The sequence below is a fragment of the Panthera uncia genome, chromosome B1, assembly GCF_023721935.1.
Source record: "Panthera uncia isolate 11264 chromosome B1, Puncia_PCG_1.0, whole genome shotgun sequence".
Classification (NCBI taxonomy): Eukaryota; Metazoa; Chordata; class Mammalia; order Carnivora; family Felidae; genus Panthera; species Panthera uncia.
The window spans coordinates 32,013,720-32,030,175 of record NC_064811.1 but is presented as its reverse complement, the minus strand read 5'-3'; the positions used below and the strand labels follow the sequence as shown (position 1 = coordinate 32,030,175).

Here is a 16,456-nt window from a genome sequence, read left to right as displayed (position 1 = left end):
CTTACTCCACCTTAAAGCATTCAAATTATAATTATTAAAAAAAATATTGCATTATGTATCCTAGTTTGTGACCTCTTTGTAAAATGGAATTTTGAGGGAGCAGTGGAGAGAGTGGATTTTATTTTTTCTTTTGGGAAAGCGCTGTCTTCTTTTGAGCTCTGGATTGTTTCTTTAATTTAGTCTTTTGGGTTTAGATTTTTTTTTTTTTTTTCAACGTTTTTTATTTATTGTTGGGACAGAGAGAGACAGAGCATGAACAGGGGAGGGGCAGAGAGAGAGGGAGACACAGAATCGGAAACAGGCTCCAGGCTCCGAGCCATCAGCCCAGAGCCTGACGCGGGGCTCGAACTCACGGACCGCGAGATCGTGACCTGGCTGAAGTCGGACGCTTAACCGACTGCGCCACCCAGGCGCCCCTTTTGGGTTTAGATTTTAGTTTTTAGTTACCTAACACAAACAAATTGAGAATTGAGGTGAAAGAAGCAGAAGCAAGTCTTCGATTCTTACAAGTTGGGATCAACTGTGATAATTTTTTTATAGATACATTTTTTATAACCTTTCATCAGTTTCCTCATGTGTAAAATTAAACATAAGAAAAAAATGCATCATTTTTCCTAGAGATTTTGGGGATGAAGGAATGGAAATTTATTGTATTATCTTCTTGGAAGTTGGCCCTTAATCTTACAATCAAAACTTAATTAACTTTGGTCAATTTTCATAACATATTTTGTGGTAGTAGTTTTCCTGTTATTTGTCACATTTGACACTTTAAATTTTCTTAGGCTCGAAAGGACCCAGAAGAAAGAGAAACATTGTCATCTGTCCAAGCCAATTTAAGTAAAGCAGAAAAACATAAATCTCCTCATAAAGGTAATATTAGCAGGAAAAAGTAAGCTGGAACATTTATCTTTACAGAAGAAAATTCATGATAATCTGTTTAAACGTTCTATTCAATAATTGCCTTGTATTGTTAGGTAGACATTATTTCATAGGACTATTGAAGCATGTTCTTAGATACTTTAAAGCTATATTTGGATATTAGCTGGTATTAAATGTCTATTCTATGATTGTTGTAAAAGATGTATTTCAGTTCTTAGTCTCACATTAATGTTAATTTCCAAGTGTAGTGCAACATGTGGAGTTCAGTATCTGATGGCAAAGAACTAGATGTTTCAAGCTGATAATCTGTCTGCTAGTATAGATGGTCTTAATCCTATAAGTAAATTCATTCATATAGTACCTTTTAGTCTTGAAATCACAGGGTTTGGGGCTTTCAGACTATGTTACAAACACAGAATTTTCATGTGACATTTCTACTCTGAAATTCTGTGTAAATTTCAGATCATTGAAGTTTATCTGTGGAATAAAGGGCATGTCCTTCGATGTAGTTTAATCATATCATTTGAAGTAGAGTCATTTATATTTAAAAGGACAGACAGACCCTTTAATTTGAATTGTTTATATAAAAATGTACAAATGTTAAACTTTTAAGAATAAATACTCTGTATAAAGAACTAAATTCTTAATGTAAATGTTATGAAATCACCATATGACATTGTGTGCTAATATTATTGAGTTGAAAAATGAAAAAAAATCCTGATTTGGGTGTCATTTTTCCAAAAACAAAAGTCATAATCTTTACTTTCTTTCTAGCAAAAACAGAACAATTTTCAGATGACAGAAAGAACTGTAGTCCTAAGAAGCAAAGTAAATGTGAAAGTTTGAAAGGATCTCAGCAACATTTGAAGTCCTCACCTCACAAAATAGGGGAAACTTCTCCAAAAGCCAGTTCCAAGTTGGCCCTTTTGAAAAAAAAAGGAGAGAGTTCTTATAAAGAAACAGAGCCTATGGCTTCAAAAAGAAAAGAAAATGCCATTGAATTGAAAGGACAGACAAAAACTCCTAAGAAATCCAAAAGTTCTCCAGCTAAAAAAGAGGTAGAAATTTTCTAAAAGTATATCTTTTGGGGGCTATGTGTTGGTCTGGGTTTGACTGTTTTCAAGTCTTATTTTTAGCTTTTTAAGTCATTATAATATGTTTAAGATATCTTACTTAGATGCTATTGCAGAATATAGCTTATTAATACAGCTGAATTAGCCAATATTGAGTGTTAAAGTGTATTAGATATTACACTAATACATATGGTATCTCAGGTAATCTTCACAACAACCCTAATTACTTTTACTATTCAGTTTTTAATGATGAGGAAACAGGCTGATGAAAGAATTAAGTAACTTTTCCAGGATCATTCAACTAGTAAGCAGCAGAGCCAGCTTTAAACTCAGGTCCTCTGAGGCAAAACAAAAACAAAAACAAAACCAGTATAACAACATAGTGGCTCTCAGAAAGGACTCTGGAGCCATTTTCAGATCATACAGCTCTGCCATTGAGCAGATGTGTCACCTTGGTCTGGTTATTTCCTCTCTCTCTTCTTTCTTTCCTCATTTGTAAAATAGGGATAATAATAGTACCTGACTTAATATATAAAACCACTTGGAACCGTGCTTAGTCCATAAGTGCTGTTTTTGCTATTATTATTAAAATAATTGAGATTTGCCCTGAGTGTACTCCTTTTTGCTCTTGTATAACAGTGTTGAGATAGTGAATTCATTTGCAAAGGCAAAAAAACAATGAAATAATGCAAAATGGTTTTCAAAAATTGTCTTTTGTTTTCATATATATTTGAGAATTGAATGGTTTCTTAGAATCTGTAATTTGGAACCACCTTAGATTCATAATGAGAAACCACTATTCCTTCAAGCCTCTTAGGTACTTAGAATTAAAAGCAGAATATTGTCTATTTTAACTGCTCATCACCATTATTTTTTAGTGTAGAACAGTGAAATGGTGATTTCTAGATGCTTTTGTTTGTGGTCAGTGCTTATAAATATGCTTAAGGGAGCAATTAACATTTTGGTCTCTGATTTTTCTTTACTAAACTTAAGTACTTATCTGGTGGATGAATGTTTTTCTTCAGGCATACTAAACATGTTCATTTTATAGAGATTGGTCTATTTTTATTAAAGGAGAAGAAATCTTTAAATGTTATTGCTACTCTTCACCTTACTTTTCAAAGTTGGAATAGAAATGACTCAAATTTTATGTTAGCAGCTTTGGGAATATCAGAGAGTTTAATAAATTCAGTCTACCTTGGTCAGATAATTTCAACTTCATAAATGACTGTGCTTCACAGTTACTTTATAAAGTTGTGTATAATTCAGAATTGGCGTTTTTCGTAGAATTAATGTTATAAATGAATAATTTTCCCATTTTGGTATGCATTGGACTCTCCTGTGAAGCTTGTTAAAAATATGGTTTGGGGGCGCCTGGGTGGCTCAGTCGGTTAAGCGGCCGATTTCGGCTCAGGTCATGATCTTGCGGTCCGTGAGTTCAAGCCCCACGTCAGGCTCTGTGCTGACAGCTCAGAGCCTGAAGCCTGTTTCAGATTCTGTGTCTCCCTCTCTCTGACCCTCCCCCGTTCATGCTCTGTCTCTCTCTGTCTCAAAAATAAATAAACGTTAAAAAAAATTAAAAAAAAAAATATGGTTTGGTGGTCTGGGCAAATGTATTTTAATAAGCTCCTAAGATGGATATGAATGCACACCAGTTTTTAAGAACCGCTGTTAAAAAGTAGGGTTAGAGTCTAGGACCAGCCTCTAATGGCTTACTTAACTTGGAACCAAAGCAACTTATTTGATTGATTAAAATCATTTATTTGCATAGAGATAATATTTGGTCTATTCTCAAAGGGATTTGAGATGTCTTTTAGTTAAAAAAATGTAAAATAGGAAGTGGAAAAAGCATGAAACCATTTTTGCAGTGGTTCTCAAGTCAGAATTATCTAGGATGTTTTTCCCCCCAAATACACATGCCCCAGCCATACCCCAAGCCAAACTTGGAGTATATCTAGGGATATATAGTTTGAAAAGTTTCCCTAGGATTTTCTGAGATAGACCTACAGTAAGATCTCCTGAGAGAACAGAATGGGAGAGATTAAACCTGGAAGGGAGAGTGGAGGTGTATAGAATGTGTCAAATTTTTGGAGTAAAGCTTGCCTGTTGTTTGAACCAGCTGGGTATTATGAAGCCGTCAATGCTCAGCCTGTAGTGCTCATAAACTCAGAGGTATAGGACCATTTAGGCTGTTTTAGGGGTGTGCAAAGCTATAGGATAAACATGGGATATCTTCTTGTGTGATGAAGTGTACTTGGGGAAAAATTAATTTTTATATTAAAATATGCATGGCTATATGATGGAAAAGAACTCGAAACTCATGTGAATTTTTGAAATAAAGTCCACCTTTTTTAGTTTCTTTGCTTGGGGCTAGCAACTTGGCTTGTGTACCTAATCTGCACTCATGGTATGTTCCTCTAGAGCGCCAAAAGGTTTAAGAAGAGCTGATGCAGGGATGCTTATAAGCCAGGCGTGTCTAAGTGGGGAGTACCTGTGTAGCCAAAAATGTTCATCTCGGGACCAAACACAGAAGTGACTTAATGTGTACTTATTGATACATATGTTTTTGGGTACATACTCATTTCATCTGAATGTTGCATGACTTTATTCAGTTTTTTTCCCCTCCTTCCTGAAGTCTATAAGTCCTGAAGATTCTGAAAAGAGACGCACTAATTATCAAGCTTATCGAAGCTACTTAAATCGAGAAGGTCCCAAAGCTTTGGGCTCCAAAGAAATACCAAAGGTGAGTTCTGAGAGGGCATGCCTTTCCGTCAGGGCCTCTGGCCCACGGGTCCATGCACGTATTCAGTATTTTTACAGCAGCAGAAAACTGATAATTAAAAACAGAGGAGCGCCTGGCTGACTCAGCTGGTAGACCGTGTGACTCTTGGTCTCAGGGTTGTGGAGCTTGAGCCCCACATTAGGTGTAGAGATTACTTAAAAAATATCTTAAAAAAAAAATTAACAGAAAAGCCTTAGTCACCATCATTGTGAATTAGGTATATTTATTCACATTATGAACTACTGCTTGATACTACTTAGAAAAGTTTTCCTTTAAGTAACCCATAAACCTACAGGGGCTGAGTTTTGAGGAATATGGTACTCACAAAACTAATGTTTTTCACTGATAATATGGAGCCACCAGAAAGGGAGTGAGGGAAGCTATACCAGAAAGAGAAGGATAATCAAATGTAGTGTGAGATTTCTGAGAAGGTAGAACGGGAGGGGATTCATATCACAAATGGGGATTAGTAGTTCCACTAATAAAGAAGAGGAGAGGGTAAACTTTCAGGGGCTGGTGCGTTGTGTAAGAGGATAGAGGAAGACGTCAACCTTGCCTCCTGCATGTGGTATGAGAAAGACTTTAAGCAAACCTCTGCTTGAGAGGACTTTAGTCAAAGTGGAGTCCTTAGGGGACTCTGTCAAGGCAAGGTGGTGGAGGGATACTGGAGTAGTGGTTGAGGATATTGGGCAGCTTGCTGGTCCCACAGTAAGTGTTCTAGAGTGTAAGAGGTTGGTTGGGAGGCTAGAAGTGCTGAGTTTGGCTAAGTGATAGTATATTCAGAGCCACAGGACAGGTGATTGTGGTGTGGGTTAGGGGCTTACATGTGGACTTCACTAGGGTCATTTTGAATTTATTGAAAAGAATTTAAATACTTTAGTGTTCGCAAGATGATTTTAATCCTAGAATCATAGGGCTTGAAGAGACCTGGAGATGTTGTTAATCAGACCTTTTCTCTCCAAGAAGATTCATAGCTTTTCCCCTGCCACCCTCCAAAGATTCTTCATCAGGATAGTGAAGGATTGAACTTATATTTGGTAGTCGTTGAATTTTGTTTAGCATCTTTCTTTTAGGCATGTTTTAAGTCTATGTTGATCTCGATTCTCTATTCAAAGGGTAATGAGTAACTTAGAATCGTTTACATAATTTTCATTTTGCTTGGTTGTATCATTTTATTGAACCATTACAAAAAATTTAAAAAATCTATTAACTATAGATAGTTCCAGTTAAGACTAAATGTCTCCTCTTCCCAGTTCTCTTTGGCCAGTGTCTTTTGTATATCAAGTTATCTTTTTAATCAAGAGATCATATGATCTTGCCTTTAAGTTAATTGCAGGCTGTTAGATTTACTATTGTACAGTAAACAGGCGAGAAGGAGCTCAAACTTGTTTAACTTTTTAAGAATCCAATCTTTCTTAACAATAATAAATTCTATAGGTGGATTGCATCTAGTTGTTTACTTGAGGTTTTGCAAGTAAACTAGTGGTTTAAATATTTAGAAAACCATGAGAGTGGTATGAATGGATAATTTTAATAAGCTTTGCTAACTGTATTGGATGTATATTTTTCATGGCTTGTTTTGTAAGTTTATTAAATGCTAGCCTACATAAGAGTTTCTCAGGATTTAATTTCAGGTTCTGCTTATTTGCTGCGAATTTCCTGCAAATTTTTCATGCTGAGATTATTTATGATGTCAAATGAGAAAAATCAACTTCCTACAGTTTTGATGCCAAATATTTCTTTGGAAGGCTACCATGTAATTTCCTCTCTGCTTGAACATTTTGGTTTTTAGGGAGCTGAAAATTGCTTGGAAGGCCTTACATTTGTAATCACAGGAGTGCTGGAGTCCATTGAACGAGATGAGGCCAAGTCTTTAATTGAGCGTTACGGGGGAAAAGTAACAGGAAATGTCAGTAAGAAAACAAACTACCTTGTCATGGGTCGTGATAGTGGACAGTCCAAGAGTGATAAGGTGGGTACTGCCGTCTTCTCAACACAGGCAGATAGCCTGCTTCCATTGGCAGGCTCTCACTGTGACCATTTGTAGTAGTGCCCTTTCTACACAGAGTTAAATAAAGAAAAAAAATGTAAAAGTAATTTCATCCCTACATTATTTCTTCTCCAAGAAGTGTTCTTGGCTTCAACTTCAGGATTTTGGTTTTCCAAAGGCACAGTTCCTGTGTAGTTGATTTTCTTAGTGTAGTATTCTAGTTTAGATCTTTTTTCAAAGATAGAAGCAAATACAGTTTTCTTTTTTTTTTTAGTCCTAAATATTCCTATATATGCCACTGTACACTCCATCTTAAGTTTTATTGAAAACTCTTTTTATGTTGGGGAAAATTATATTTAGCTCGAAGGAATTATACCTGTTAAGTGTGGTTTTGACAAATGGCTGCTCATTTCTTTACCTAACAAGAATCCCAGAGGTAGGTGCTTGCTGGGGATGGTCCAGCAGCTCAGTGATATAGCTAGACTAGTTCCTTTCTCCACCTCTGTCATCCTTACTTACTGTGTTAGCTTTAGTCTTTGCGATGTTGCCATGTGTTGCAAAGAAGCTGTACTTCTAGGCATTCAAGTCCACGTTTAAGTCAGGAAAAAGGGAGCAGTGGCAAGATGTTGCCCTAACTGCGATTGGCCTTATAAGAGTTTCCCCTAAACACCTCTTGTAGAATTCCCTCTAAGTCTCATTCGCCAGAGCTGTCACATGGCTATTATTAGCTTATAAGGGAGTTTGGGGAGGATGAGGACTTTTCTGATTCTTCAATCATAATTCATCACTTGGAGATGGACACATCAGAGTTTTTTAAATAGGGAAGATTGGGGGAAAAACAGACTTTGGACAAGCCCATCCTGGGAGGCCCTAGTGGCTTTGCCCTTCCTAGGTAGAAGGAAAGGTAAAACAGTCCAAAAAGGGGTAGTGCGTCACCTCCATTGCCAACCTATCACTCTTAGGGGATGTATCTGTTATTTTCTCTTTTTAGTGGTACTTTTTCATGAATGTTTTTAAAAAATATTCCAGTTTTTCTAATTTATAAATGTAGTTTTTCACCTACGAGCAGATCCTAGAATCATTTTTTCTTTAACAGAAAGTAATGGTTAGGATACAGTTTTAATGATTTGTATTTTTAATCAATAGGCAGCAGCTTTGGGGACAAATATTATTGATGAAGATGGCCTATTGAATCTGATTCGAACTATGCCAGGCAAGAAGTCCAAGTATGAAATTGCAGTTGAAGCTGAGGTTTGTATAAAATGAACTTGTTGATTTATTTAAGTTGGTTCATTTAACAATTTTCCTATTTCATAGAGACATTTTGTGAGTGGCTACAGGCCTGTTGCCGAAAAGATTAACTTTGCCCTCTACCACAGATGAACCTACCTTATTTCCTTCTGAGCAGGGATTCTGCTTTAGGCTGTCTTCTTTGGTGTATTTCCTTTCCTCCTTCTTTCCCTCCCTCCCTCCCTTCAAAGGGAAGGGAATGTTTGAATAAACATTCAAATGTTTATTTATTTTGAGAGAGAGAGAGAGAGAGAGAGTCCGTGCACACCAGCACGAGCTGTGGAGGGGCGGAGAGAAGGGGAGAGAGAGAATCCCAAGCAGGCCCCACACTGTCAGCATGGAGCCCGATTGGGGCTTGATCCCATGAAGCATGAGATCATGACCTGAGCTGAAATCAAGAGTAGGATGCTTAACTGACCGAGCCACCCAGGCACCTCTTACCTTTCCTTAAAGAAATATAAGGAGAGTGAGAGCAGTGTATTGCACTTAACCATATCTGCTTAACTAAACTTTCCATATTCTTTCAGTGACTTTGTACAAATGTTTAATGCTTTTAAGAGTTCGTTAAGGGATATGTTATAGGTATCAGCACTTTAAGTTCATTTTCATTTAGAACTTATTAGCACTTTTTCATTTGTGACAGAAGCCCATATTAGTTTTAGCAAAAAGGAAAAACATGTTGGCTCACATAACTAAATTATGGGCTGGCTGGGTCTGATGTCGGAACTATGGATCTGGAGACCACAGTGCTTTTAGAACTCTTTCAGTTTTCTTCTCTGCTTCTCCCAGTATTATCTTCATTCATTTCCACTCTGTTCAGGTCTTTTCCATGTATAGGATGCAAAGGTACCAGAAGTCCAGGTTTAATGTCCTCAGCTCTGTCACCCAGGTGGTGAGGTTGTCTTCCCACTTACTCCAGTTAGAACAGTCATGGGAAATGATTTGGATTGGCCCTTCACCCAGTGTCCCCTGATGTTATCAACTTACATAACCATAGAAGTTATCAAAGCCAGGAAATTAACAGTGATACCATAGTGTTAACTAAGAGTACGTGTGTTATTCAAACTTCACGTTTTCCCTCAATTGTCCTTTTTCTATTCTAAGATCCCACACTGCATTTTGTTGGGGTGTCTTCATCACCTCCAATCTGTGACAGTTCCTCAGCCTTTTCCTTGCCTTTTTGTGGCCTTGAGACTTTTAATGAGTACTAGTTAGTTGTTTTGTAGAATGTCTCTCAGTTTGGGTTTTCTGATGTCTTTTGATTAGACTGAGGTTATGCATTTTTTGGCAGGAATACTGCAGAAGTGATATTTTGTCCTTCTCAGTGCGTCGTATTAGATGTAGATGTCAATATGTCTTATTGATGCTGTTAACCTTGGTTAAGGTGGTTTCTGACAGGTATCTCCACTAGTAAAGTAACTGTTTTTCCCTTTGGAAAATATCTTGGAGAGAACTTTAATACTTGGATAATATCCTGTTTCTCTTCAAACATTTACCTCCTAATTTCAGCATCCAGTTACTGGCAAAGAGGCACTATTTTTCTTGTTTTTGAGACCTTCACATCATAAAATTCACCCTTTTAAAATGTATGTCAGATTTTTAGTATACTCACAAGATTGTACAACCATCACCAGTATCTAATTTTAGAACATTTTCATTGTTCCAAAAAGAAGCCCCGTGTCCACTATTCAATTTTTTGTTTCCATGGATTTTCCTATTCTGGACATTTTATATGAAGGGAAACATGCAATTTGTGGCCTTTTGTTTCTGACGTCTTCACTCAGTATGTTTTTAAGGTTCAGCTGCATTGAAGTGCATGTGTCAAGACTTTATTCCCTTTTTTGTGGTGATTAATATTACATTGTGTGGATATACCACAGTTTGTTTATTCATTCATCAGTTGTTGGCCATTTTGGGTTTCTATTTTTTGGCTGTAATAATAACATAATTATATAATTAATTAATATATAATATATAATTACATAAATGGCTGCTGTGAATATTAGTGTACAGATTTTTGTGGAGGCGTTAACTTTTAACTGGTCAGAAAACTAGTACAAAAATTTCTTAATCCTTCACCTTGGATTTCAGACTGATTTTGGAATACTTACTATTTGCAAACTAATATGTTCTCACTTAAAAATTTGCACTTGGGTGCTTTTTGGTGTGTGTGTTGTTAATTTTGCTAAAATTCGGAAGGTGGTGATTTCCACAACAGCAGGGTTCATGGTGAAAAACCAGACCCAGGTTGGGTAGCTCACTTGGATATCCCAGATTGCCCTGTAAAGTACATTTAGCAGGATAGATATTCTGTATATCTTATCAGGTTTCTTTTTTACTCACTTTCCCAATTTTTAAGATGAAGAAAGAAAAGTGCAAATTGGAAAGAACACCCCAAAAAAATGACCAAGGAAAAAGAAAAATTAGCCCAACTAAGAAGGAATCAGAATCTAAAAAAAGCAGACTGACTCCCAAAAGGGGCAGCTCTATGAAGTCAATAAAAAAGGAAACAAGTGCGATTTGGAGATCCCTGGACTTCGAGGAGCAGGTGGCTGAGGAGACAAATGTTGACATCCGGGCTAGGAATTTGGCTGATGACTGCAGTGAAAACAAAGTGGAAAATTTGCTCTGGGTGGATAAATATAAGCCAACCTCACTCAAGACCATAATCGGACAGCAAGGTGACCAGAGCTGTGCCAACAAACTCCTACGCTGGCTCCAAAACTGGCACAAGAGTCCATCTGAAGATAAGAAACGCGGTGATTTTACAGCTTCATTCATTTTTGTGTGTGTCTGTCACCATGTAATTGCTCAGTTGCACATATTTGAGAAAGTATACTAGTTGGTTCATTCATCTCTCAGCAAACGTTTATTGAAAGTCTGCTCTGAGTCCAGGTGCTATACTAGACCCCAGAGGTGCTGTTGTGAACAAATCAGTCCCCTTCAAGGAGCTCAGTCAGTCACAGACATATGTGAACCAGTGGTTAAGATATTTTGTACTAAGTACTGTTACAGGGGTAAGTATAGGGTGCTAGGGGCATGGAGGTATGTGGTCAGGGATGCGGATGTGTGCTCCCATCCCTGGAAGAAGGGATAGCTAAGCAAAGAGTTGGAAACCAAAGAGGAGTTAGCTAGTGAAGGGAGATAGGAGTGTTGGGTGGGAGAGAACACAGGGACCAATTCTGAAGACACGTGAGAGCGAGGCCATGGAAAGTGCTAAGGAGAGTTGGGGGAGAAAGGTGCAAATAAACAGCTGAGGCACACTGATGGAGTCAGCAGCCTAAAAATCCCAGCAGCACATTTGCTTTTAGTAGGCCTGAGCTCTGGTTTCTGTACTTGTTCACCATGTATTTGTCATGGAAAATGAACAGTCATGGTCTGTATTTAATGTCTAGGGTATTCTTGAAACTGAGATTTGAGATCACAAATGTTAGTAGTGTTTTTCTGAGCGTCACCCGCAGCCCTGGAGGATACTGTGTGAGAAATAAGAAGGCAAAATTTAGTGAGCAGTACGGTGAATTCCCAGGGTGGTGACTGGCTTATCAGTGTGCAGGTGGTCACTAGACATTGGCTGTTGTTGTCAGCTTATTTATGACGGTTGGATGATGTAATTGTAACGATACATGGTTATATTTGACTCTTTTTCCCTTTCTGAAACCACATAAAATCTACCTTAAAAGGGGATATAGTGCTTTGTGTGCCTGGAAAAGACTTAATAAGGCTTCAGGTGAACTATAGTCTCTTTTCCCATGCCTGTAACCATCTCTCTCTCAGTCATTGTGTGGGTACTGAGCACTCTTGATGAGTCAGGCACCTGTGCGATAAGGGGAGAAGAATGCTCAAGAGTCAAACTGTGCAGGATAGTTGCAGACACACCATCTTCAGTTCATTCTTTTTGTGATCAAAAAGAATGTTACCCTCATTTTACAAAGGAGGGAATAGGCCCAGAGGGATTAAATCACTTTTCTCAGTTGGTAAGCAGTGGAGTTAGGATAGCTAGAGTTTGGATTGGGACCCAGGTACTCTGCTCCTTGACCTGTGCTTTTTGTAGGAAAGGAAACTCATAAAATTATGGTTTCAAATCAGAATTTCAGAGTTCATTAGTTTTAGTGTTTTATTTTGGGTGTAAGTGAGGTAGGGAGTAGAGCTTCACTAACATGCCTGGAAACGTTTATGGTTTGTAGAAAGTATTTTGTAAATTTAGAAGTAAACTGGAGGACTGCTCTTGATGCTAAGTTTATGCACAAGGAATGATTCCTGCCATTCCTGAATTTCTCCTGGGTAATTAATAGAAGTTAACTCTCTGGAACTTCTTTTTTCCTGGCAGCAAAGTTTGGTAAGTTTGCTGGCAAAGATGATGGCTCTAGTTTCAAAGCGGCACTGCTCTCTGGCCCTCCAGGTGTGGGCAAGACAACCACAGCGTCTCTGGTTTGTCAGGTGAGTGTCCTGTCCTGGAGTGCAGTTGGAAAGCTAACCCAGAAATGAGCGTGTGTAGGAGATACATACACATGGGTGTTAGCATGTCCGTGGTATATGTATTTTAACCTGTATATATTTTAACCTATGTATATATTTTGCCAAAATTAAACCTTTAGAATTTACTTTGGGGAGGCACCTAGGTGGCTCAGTCGGTTAAGTGTCCGACTTCGGCTCAGGTCATTATCTCACAGTTTGTGAGTTCGAGCCCTGCGTCGGGCTCTGTGCTGACAGCTCAGAACCTGTAGCCTGCTTTGGATTCTGTGTCTCCCTCTTTCTCTGCCTCTCCCCGTCTTGTGCTCTTTCTTTCTCTCTCAAAAATAAATGTTAACAATTAAAAAAAAAAAAAAGAATTTATTTTGATTCTGGGGATATTTTTCATTTTCATCATTTTTCTTAATATTGGTAATTATAATAGGAATATTTACCTGTGTGCCAGGCAATGTGCTAAGCCCTTAGGTACATTATCTTTTGGGTAATATAAATAGGTCTTATAGACTCTGATGGATAAAGATATTTTACTTACTCTTGTAAGAATTCTCTGTATGAATATGTGTTTTCTTACCATGCTCATGTGACAAATGAAATGGGCTTACAGTGGAGGCTGGTGCCACAGTATGAACCCAGCTAGTCTGATCCTTCACTGCCGTGGGAGCCTACCTTTGCTCCTCCCTGTGTGGCTGCCAGATCTAGACAGTGAGATGAGGAGACACTAGAGCAAACCAGAGTTCCTGTATCAGAATGGTGTGAGGTCATACGTGAAGTGGTATCAGAATGATAAAATGAGGGATAGTAAACTTGTTTTAAATTTATTACTGCATTTCCCAACCCTTATCCTATAAGCTGGTGGTTTTGTTGTGTCCTTGTTTTATGGACCAGATCATAAATAGTTAGCTGGTATAACAAGTACGTATTTTCTATTCTATTATAAACATTAAAAAAAACCAAAAATTTTTTTCCTAGTCTTACAATTGTGAGCATGACTCTTTTCTCCCTTATTATTATATTATTTTGGAGGGGAATTGAATTAACGCATATCGTAATGCTTATCAGTAGAATCAGTTTTGGGAAATGAGTCAGAATAACTTGATTTTTCACAGCTTGGAAAGATTTTATATTGGAATGGTTTGATAATGAATGCTTTAACTTTAAAGTCAAGAATGATTTTTGGTTTCTTTGATTCTGTATCTGATACTATACAGTCTTGGGATGGGTATATTTAATTCTTTATAGGATTTGAAGAAGCAAACCTAGTAATATTGCTTGTTCAAGTATATGCTTCTAGATCAGTGATTTATCAGCTGAAGTTTTAAGACCAAACTTGTATTTTGTGTATGTGTGATGCGTATGTGTATGTGTGTGTGTGTGTGTGTGTGTGTGTGTGTGTGTGTATGTATTATATATATAATCTCAGTATTGTGAGGCATGCTATAATCTCATTGTCTTCATCTTTTTTAGCCATGGTTCCTTATGTCATTTTTCTATCCTCTTCATTCATTGCCTTGTTTTTTTGGGGGGAAGGGTTAATAATTTGCATTGTGACAGTAACAGTTTCCATATTTTGATTAGGAATTAGGATATAGCTACGTGGAACTGAATGCAAGTGACACTCGGAGTAAGAACAGTTTGAAGGAGATTGTTGCTGAATCACTGAACAATACCAGCATCACGGGCTTTTATTCAAGTATGTGGGTATTTGAACTGTTTTCTTTGGTTATGTAAGGAAAACAAGTTCATTTCAATGTTTAGTAACCAGTATTGAACATAACTGTGTGCCAGGCACCATGCTTAACTCCTGGGGCTAATGGTGGAACTTCTATAGGACAACAGTTTCTCTTATATTCCCCCAGGTTTTAGCGGTTTCTGAGAATGTATTAAAATACATATATGGACTTGCTTGCGCATTTTGCACATAATTTTTAGAGGATTCACAGGTGAATCTTGTGAAGAAAGAGTAAATAAATAACTGTAATACAGTGTGACGAGTGAGGTAATAGATAGAGTCCTGTAGATGCAGAAGTGATTCTGTTTGGGGCATTGAGGAGAGCTACCAGGATAAGGGTGACACTTGTTTGATAGGCCTTGAAGGATGAGAGAGGATCCTTTGTGGTGGAAGAGGTCATATAGGCAAAGATAATAGCAGAGGAGAAGAAACTGTGAAGGTGCCACTGTGTTTCAGGCTGTAGTTGGTGGTCTGGTATGGCCAGAGTTTATGAGAAAAATAAGATGCTCAAATTACAGTCTAAATAGTGCATATTTAGAACCAGTGGTGGATATTGCATGGTCACCTGAATTCTTGGTACTTTCATTGGTAGAAAATCATTATTAAAAAGGATTTGCTCAGGAAACATCACTCTTCTACATGGCTGGTGGGAGTGTTAATATGTACTGCTCTGGAGAGTAGTCTGGCAGTATTTCTCAAAGTTGTATTACACAGACCCTTTAGCCTAGAATTTCTAATTCTTGGAATTTAGCAGTTGTGTTATATACATACACATATATATATATATGTGTATGTATATATATATATATGAATATGCAAAATGATATGTGAGAATATTCATTTAGTATGATTTATAATAGCAAAAGGTTGGAAGCATCTTCATATTTTATCAATAGATAGCAATTAATTATGATACATGTGTAAAGTAGGATATTATTAAACAGCCTTAAAAAATAAGGTGTTCTAGGGGCCCCTGGGTCGCTCAGTCAGTTGAGCATCTGACTTGATATTTTCTCAGTTTGTGATCTCGCAGTCATGAGATCGAGCCCCCTTCAGGCTTTGCGCTAAGCGTGGAGTCTGCTAGGGATTCTCTCTCTCTTTTGTCTCTCTCTCTCTCTCTCTCTCTCTCTCTCTCTCTCTGTCTCTCTCTGTCTCTCTCTCTCTCTCTCTCTCTGCCCCTTCCCCGCTGGTACGTGCACATGCTTTCTCTCTTGAAATAAGTAAACTTAAAAAAAAAAAGAGGTGTTCTGTATCTACAGATAAGAAACAGATCACTGAAACATATTGAATGATAAAACCAAGATGTATATTTTTATGCACACATGTTTTTAATATGTATAGGGACACCCTAGCGGGCAAAGGTAGAGGGAGAATTTCTTTTCATTTGCATATGCTTGTGCCTCTTGCATTTTGTACCATGGACGTATATTACCAGTTTGAAATGTTTTACATGGTTTTTATAAAGCAGCAGTATTTGAACAATTGCTATTTTTTTGTCCCATTTCATTGCTTCTCAACATGGGTCAGGTGGAGGTGCCCATTCAGTAAGCATGAAACATGCTGTCATCATGGATGAAGTAGATGGCATGGCAGGCAATGAGGACAGGGGAGGAATTCAGGTAATGAAAACCATGTATTTTTGCAGTTTGATTTTACTGTTGATTTTTAGTTTTGTTTTTTTTTTTTTTTAATATTTAAAGAACTAATTATGCTGTGATAATTAAAGTGTGGTGCCAAGGAGGTTTTCAAAACCTAAAATATATACATTGTGTATAGTATTTTGTTTTTTTAAATAATTATTTTATGTTGTAAATTTGCCTTTCAGGAATTAATTGGTTTGATAAAACATACAAAAATTCCCATTATTTGTATGTGCAATGATAGAAATCATCCCAAGATTCGTTCTTTGGTTCATTATTGTTTTGATCTTCGTTTTCAAAGACCTCGAGTTGAACAGATTAAGGTACGATGATGGGAATTTTTTCCCCCATCACACTATCCTTCTTATTTTTTGGTCAGTTTTTAAAAATACCTGATAAATATTTAAAAAATGTTTGATTATATGAGTTAAAATCATTTAAGATTCCCCTTTGTAAATTTCAGGGTGCTATGATGTCTATTGCATTTAAAGAGGGTTTAAAGATCCCCCCTCCAGCTATGAATGAAATAATTTTGGGAGCCAATCAAGATATCAGACAGGTAAATTAAATATATATTATGTAACAGTTGCTGATTCTTTTGAA

The 16,456-nt window shown here is 37.3% G+C and overlaps 2 protein-coding genes across 3 annotated transcripts in view; both read left to right on the top strand.

The window, feature by feature from the left end:
• The window catches only part of RPL9 (ribosomal protein L9), a 457,174-nt gene that overhangs the window by 115,634 nt on the left and 325,084 nt on the right, over positions 1-16,456 (top strand). The gene's annotated exons all lie outside the window — the stretch shown is intronic.
• The window catches only part of RFC1 (replication factor C subunit 1), an 87,218-nt gene that overhangs the window by 51,689 nt on the left and 19,073 nt on the right, over positions 1-16,456 (top strand). For both annotated transcript variants that reach the window (XM_049631904.1, XM_049631905.1), the window contains exons 8-18: positions 783-870; positions 1,654-1,937; positions 4,588-4,695; positions 6,527-6,706; positions 7,871-7,975; positions 10,374-10,773; positions 12,342-12,451; positions 14,060-14,174; positions 15,741-15,832; positions 16,039-16,176; positions 16,317-16,412. In XM_049631904.1, coding sequence (XP_049487861.1) covers positions 783-870; positions 1,654-1,937; positions 4,588-4,695; positions 6,527-6,706; positions 7,871-7,975; positions 10,374-10,773; positions 12,342-12,451; positions 14,060-14,174; positions 15,741-15,832; positions 16,039-16,176; positions 16,317-16,412 — 1,716 coding nt within the window. The remainder of the gene's footprint in view (positions 1-782; positions 871-1,653; positions 1,938-4,587; positions 4,696-6,526; positions 6,707-7,870; positions 7,976-10,373; positions 10,774-12,341; positions 12,452-14,059; positions 14,175-15,740; positions 15,833-16,038; positions 16,177-16,316; positions 16,413-16,456) is intronic.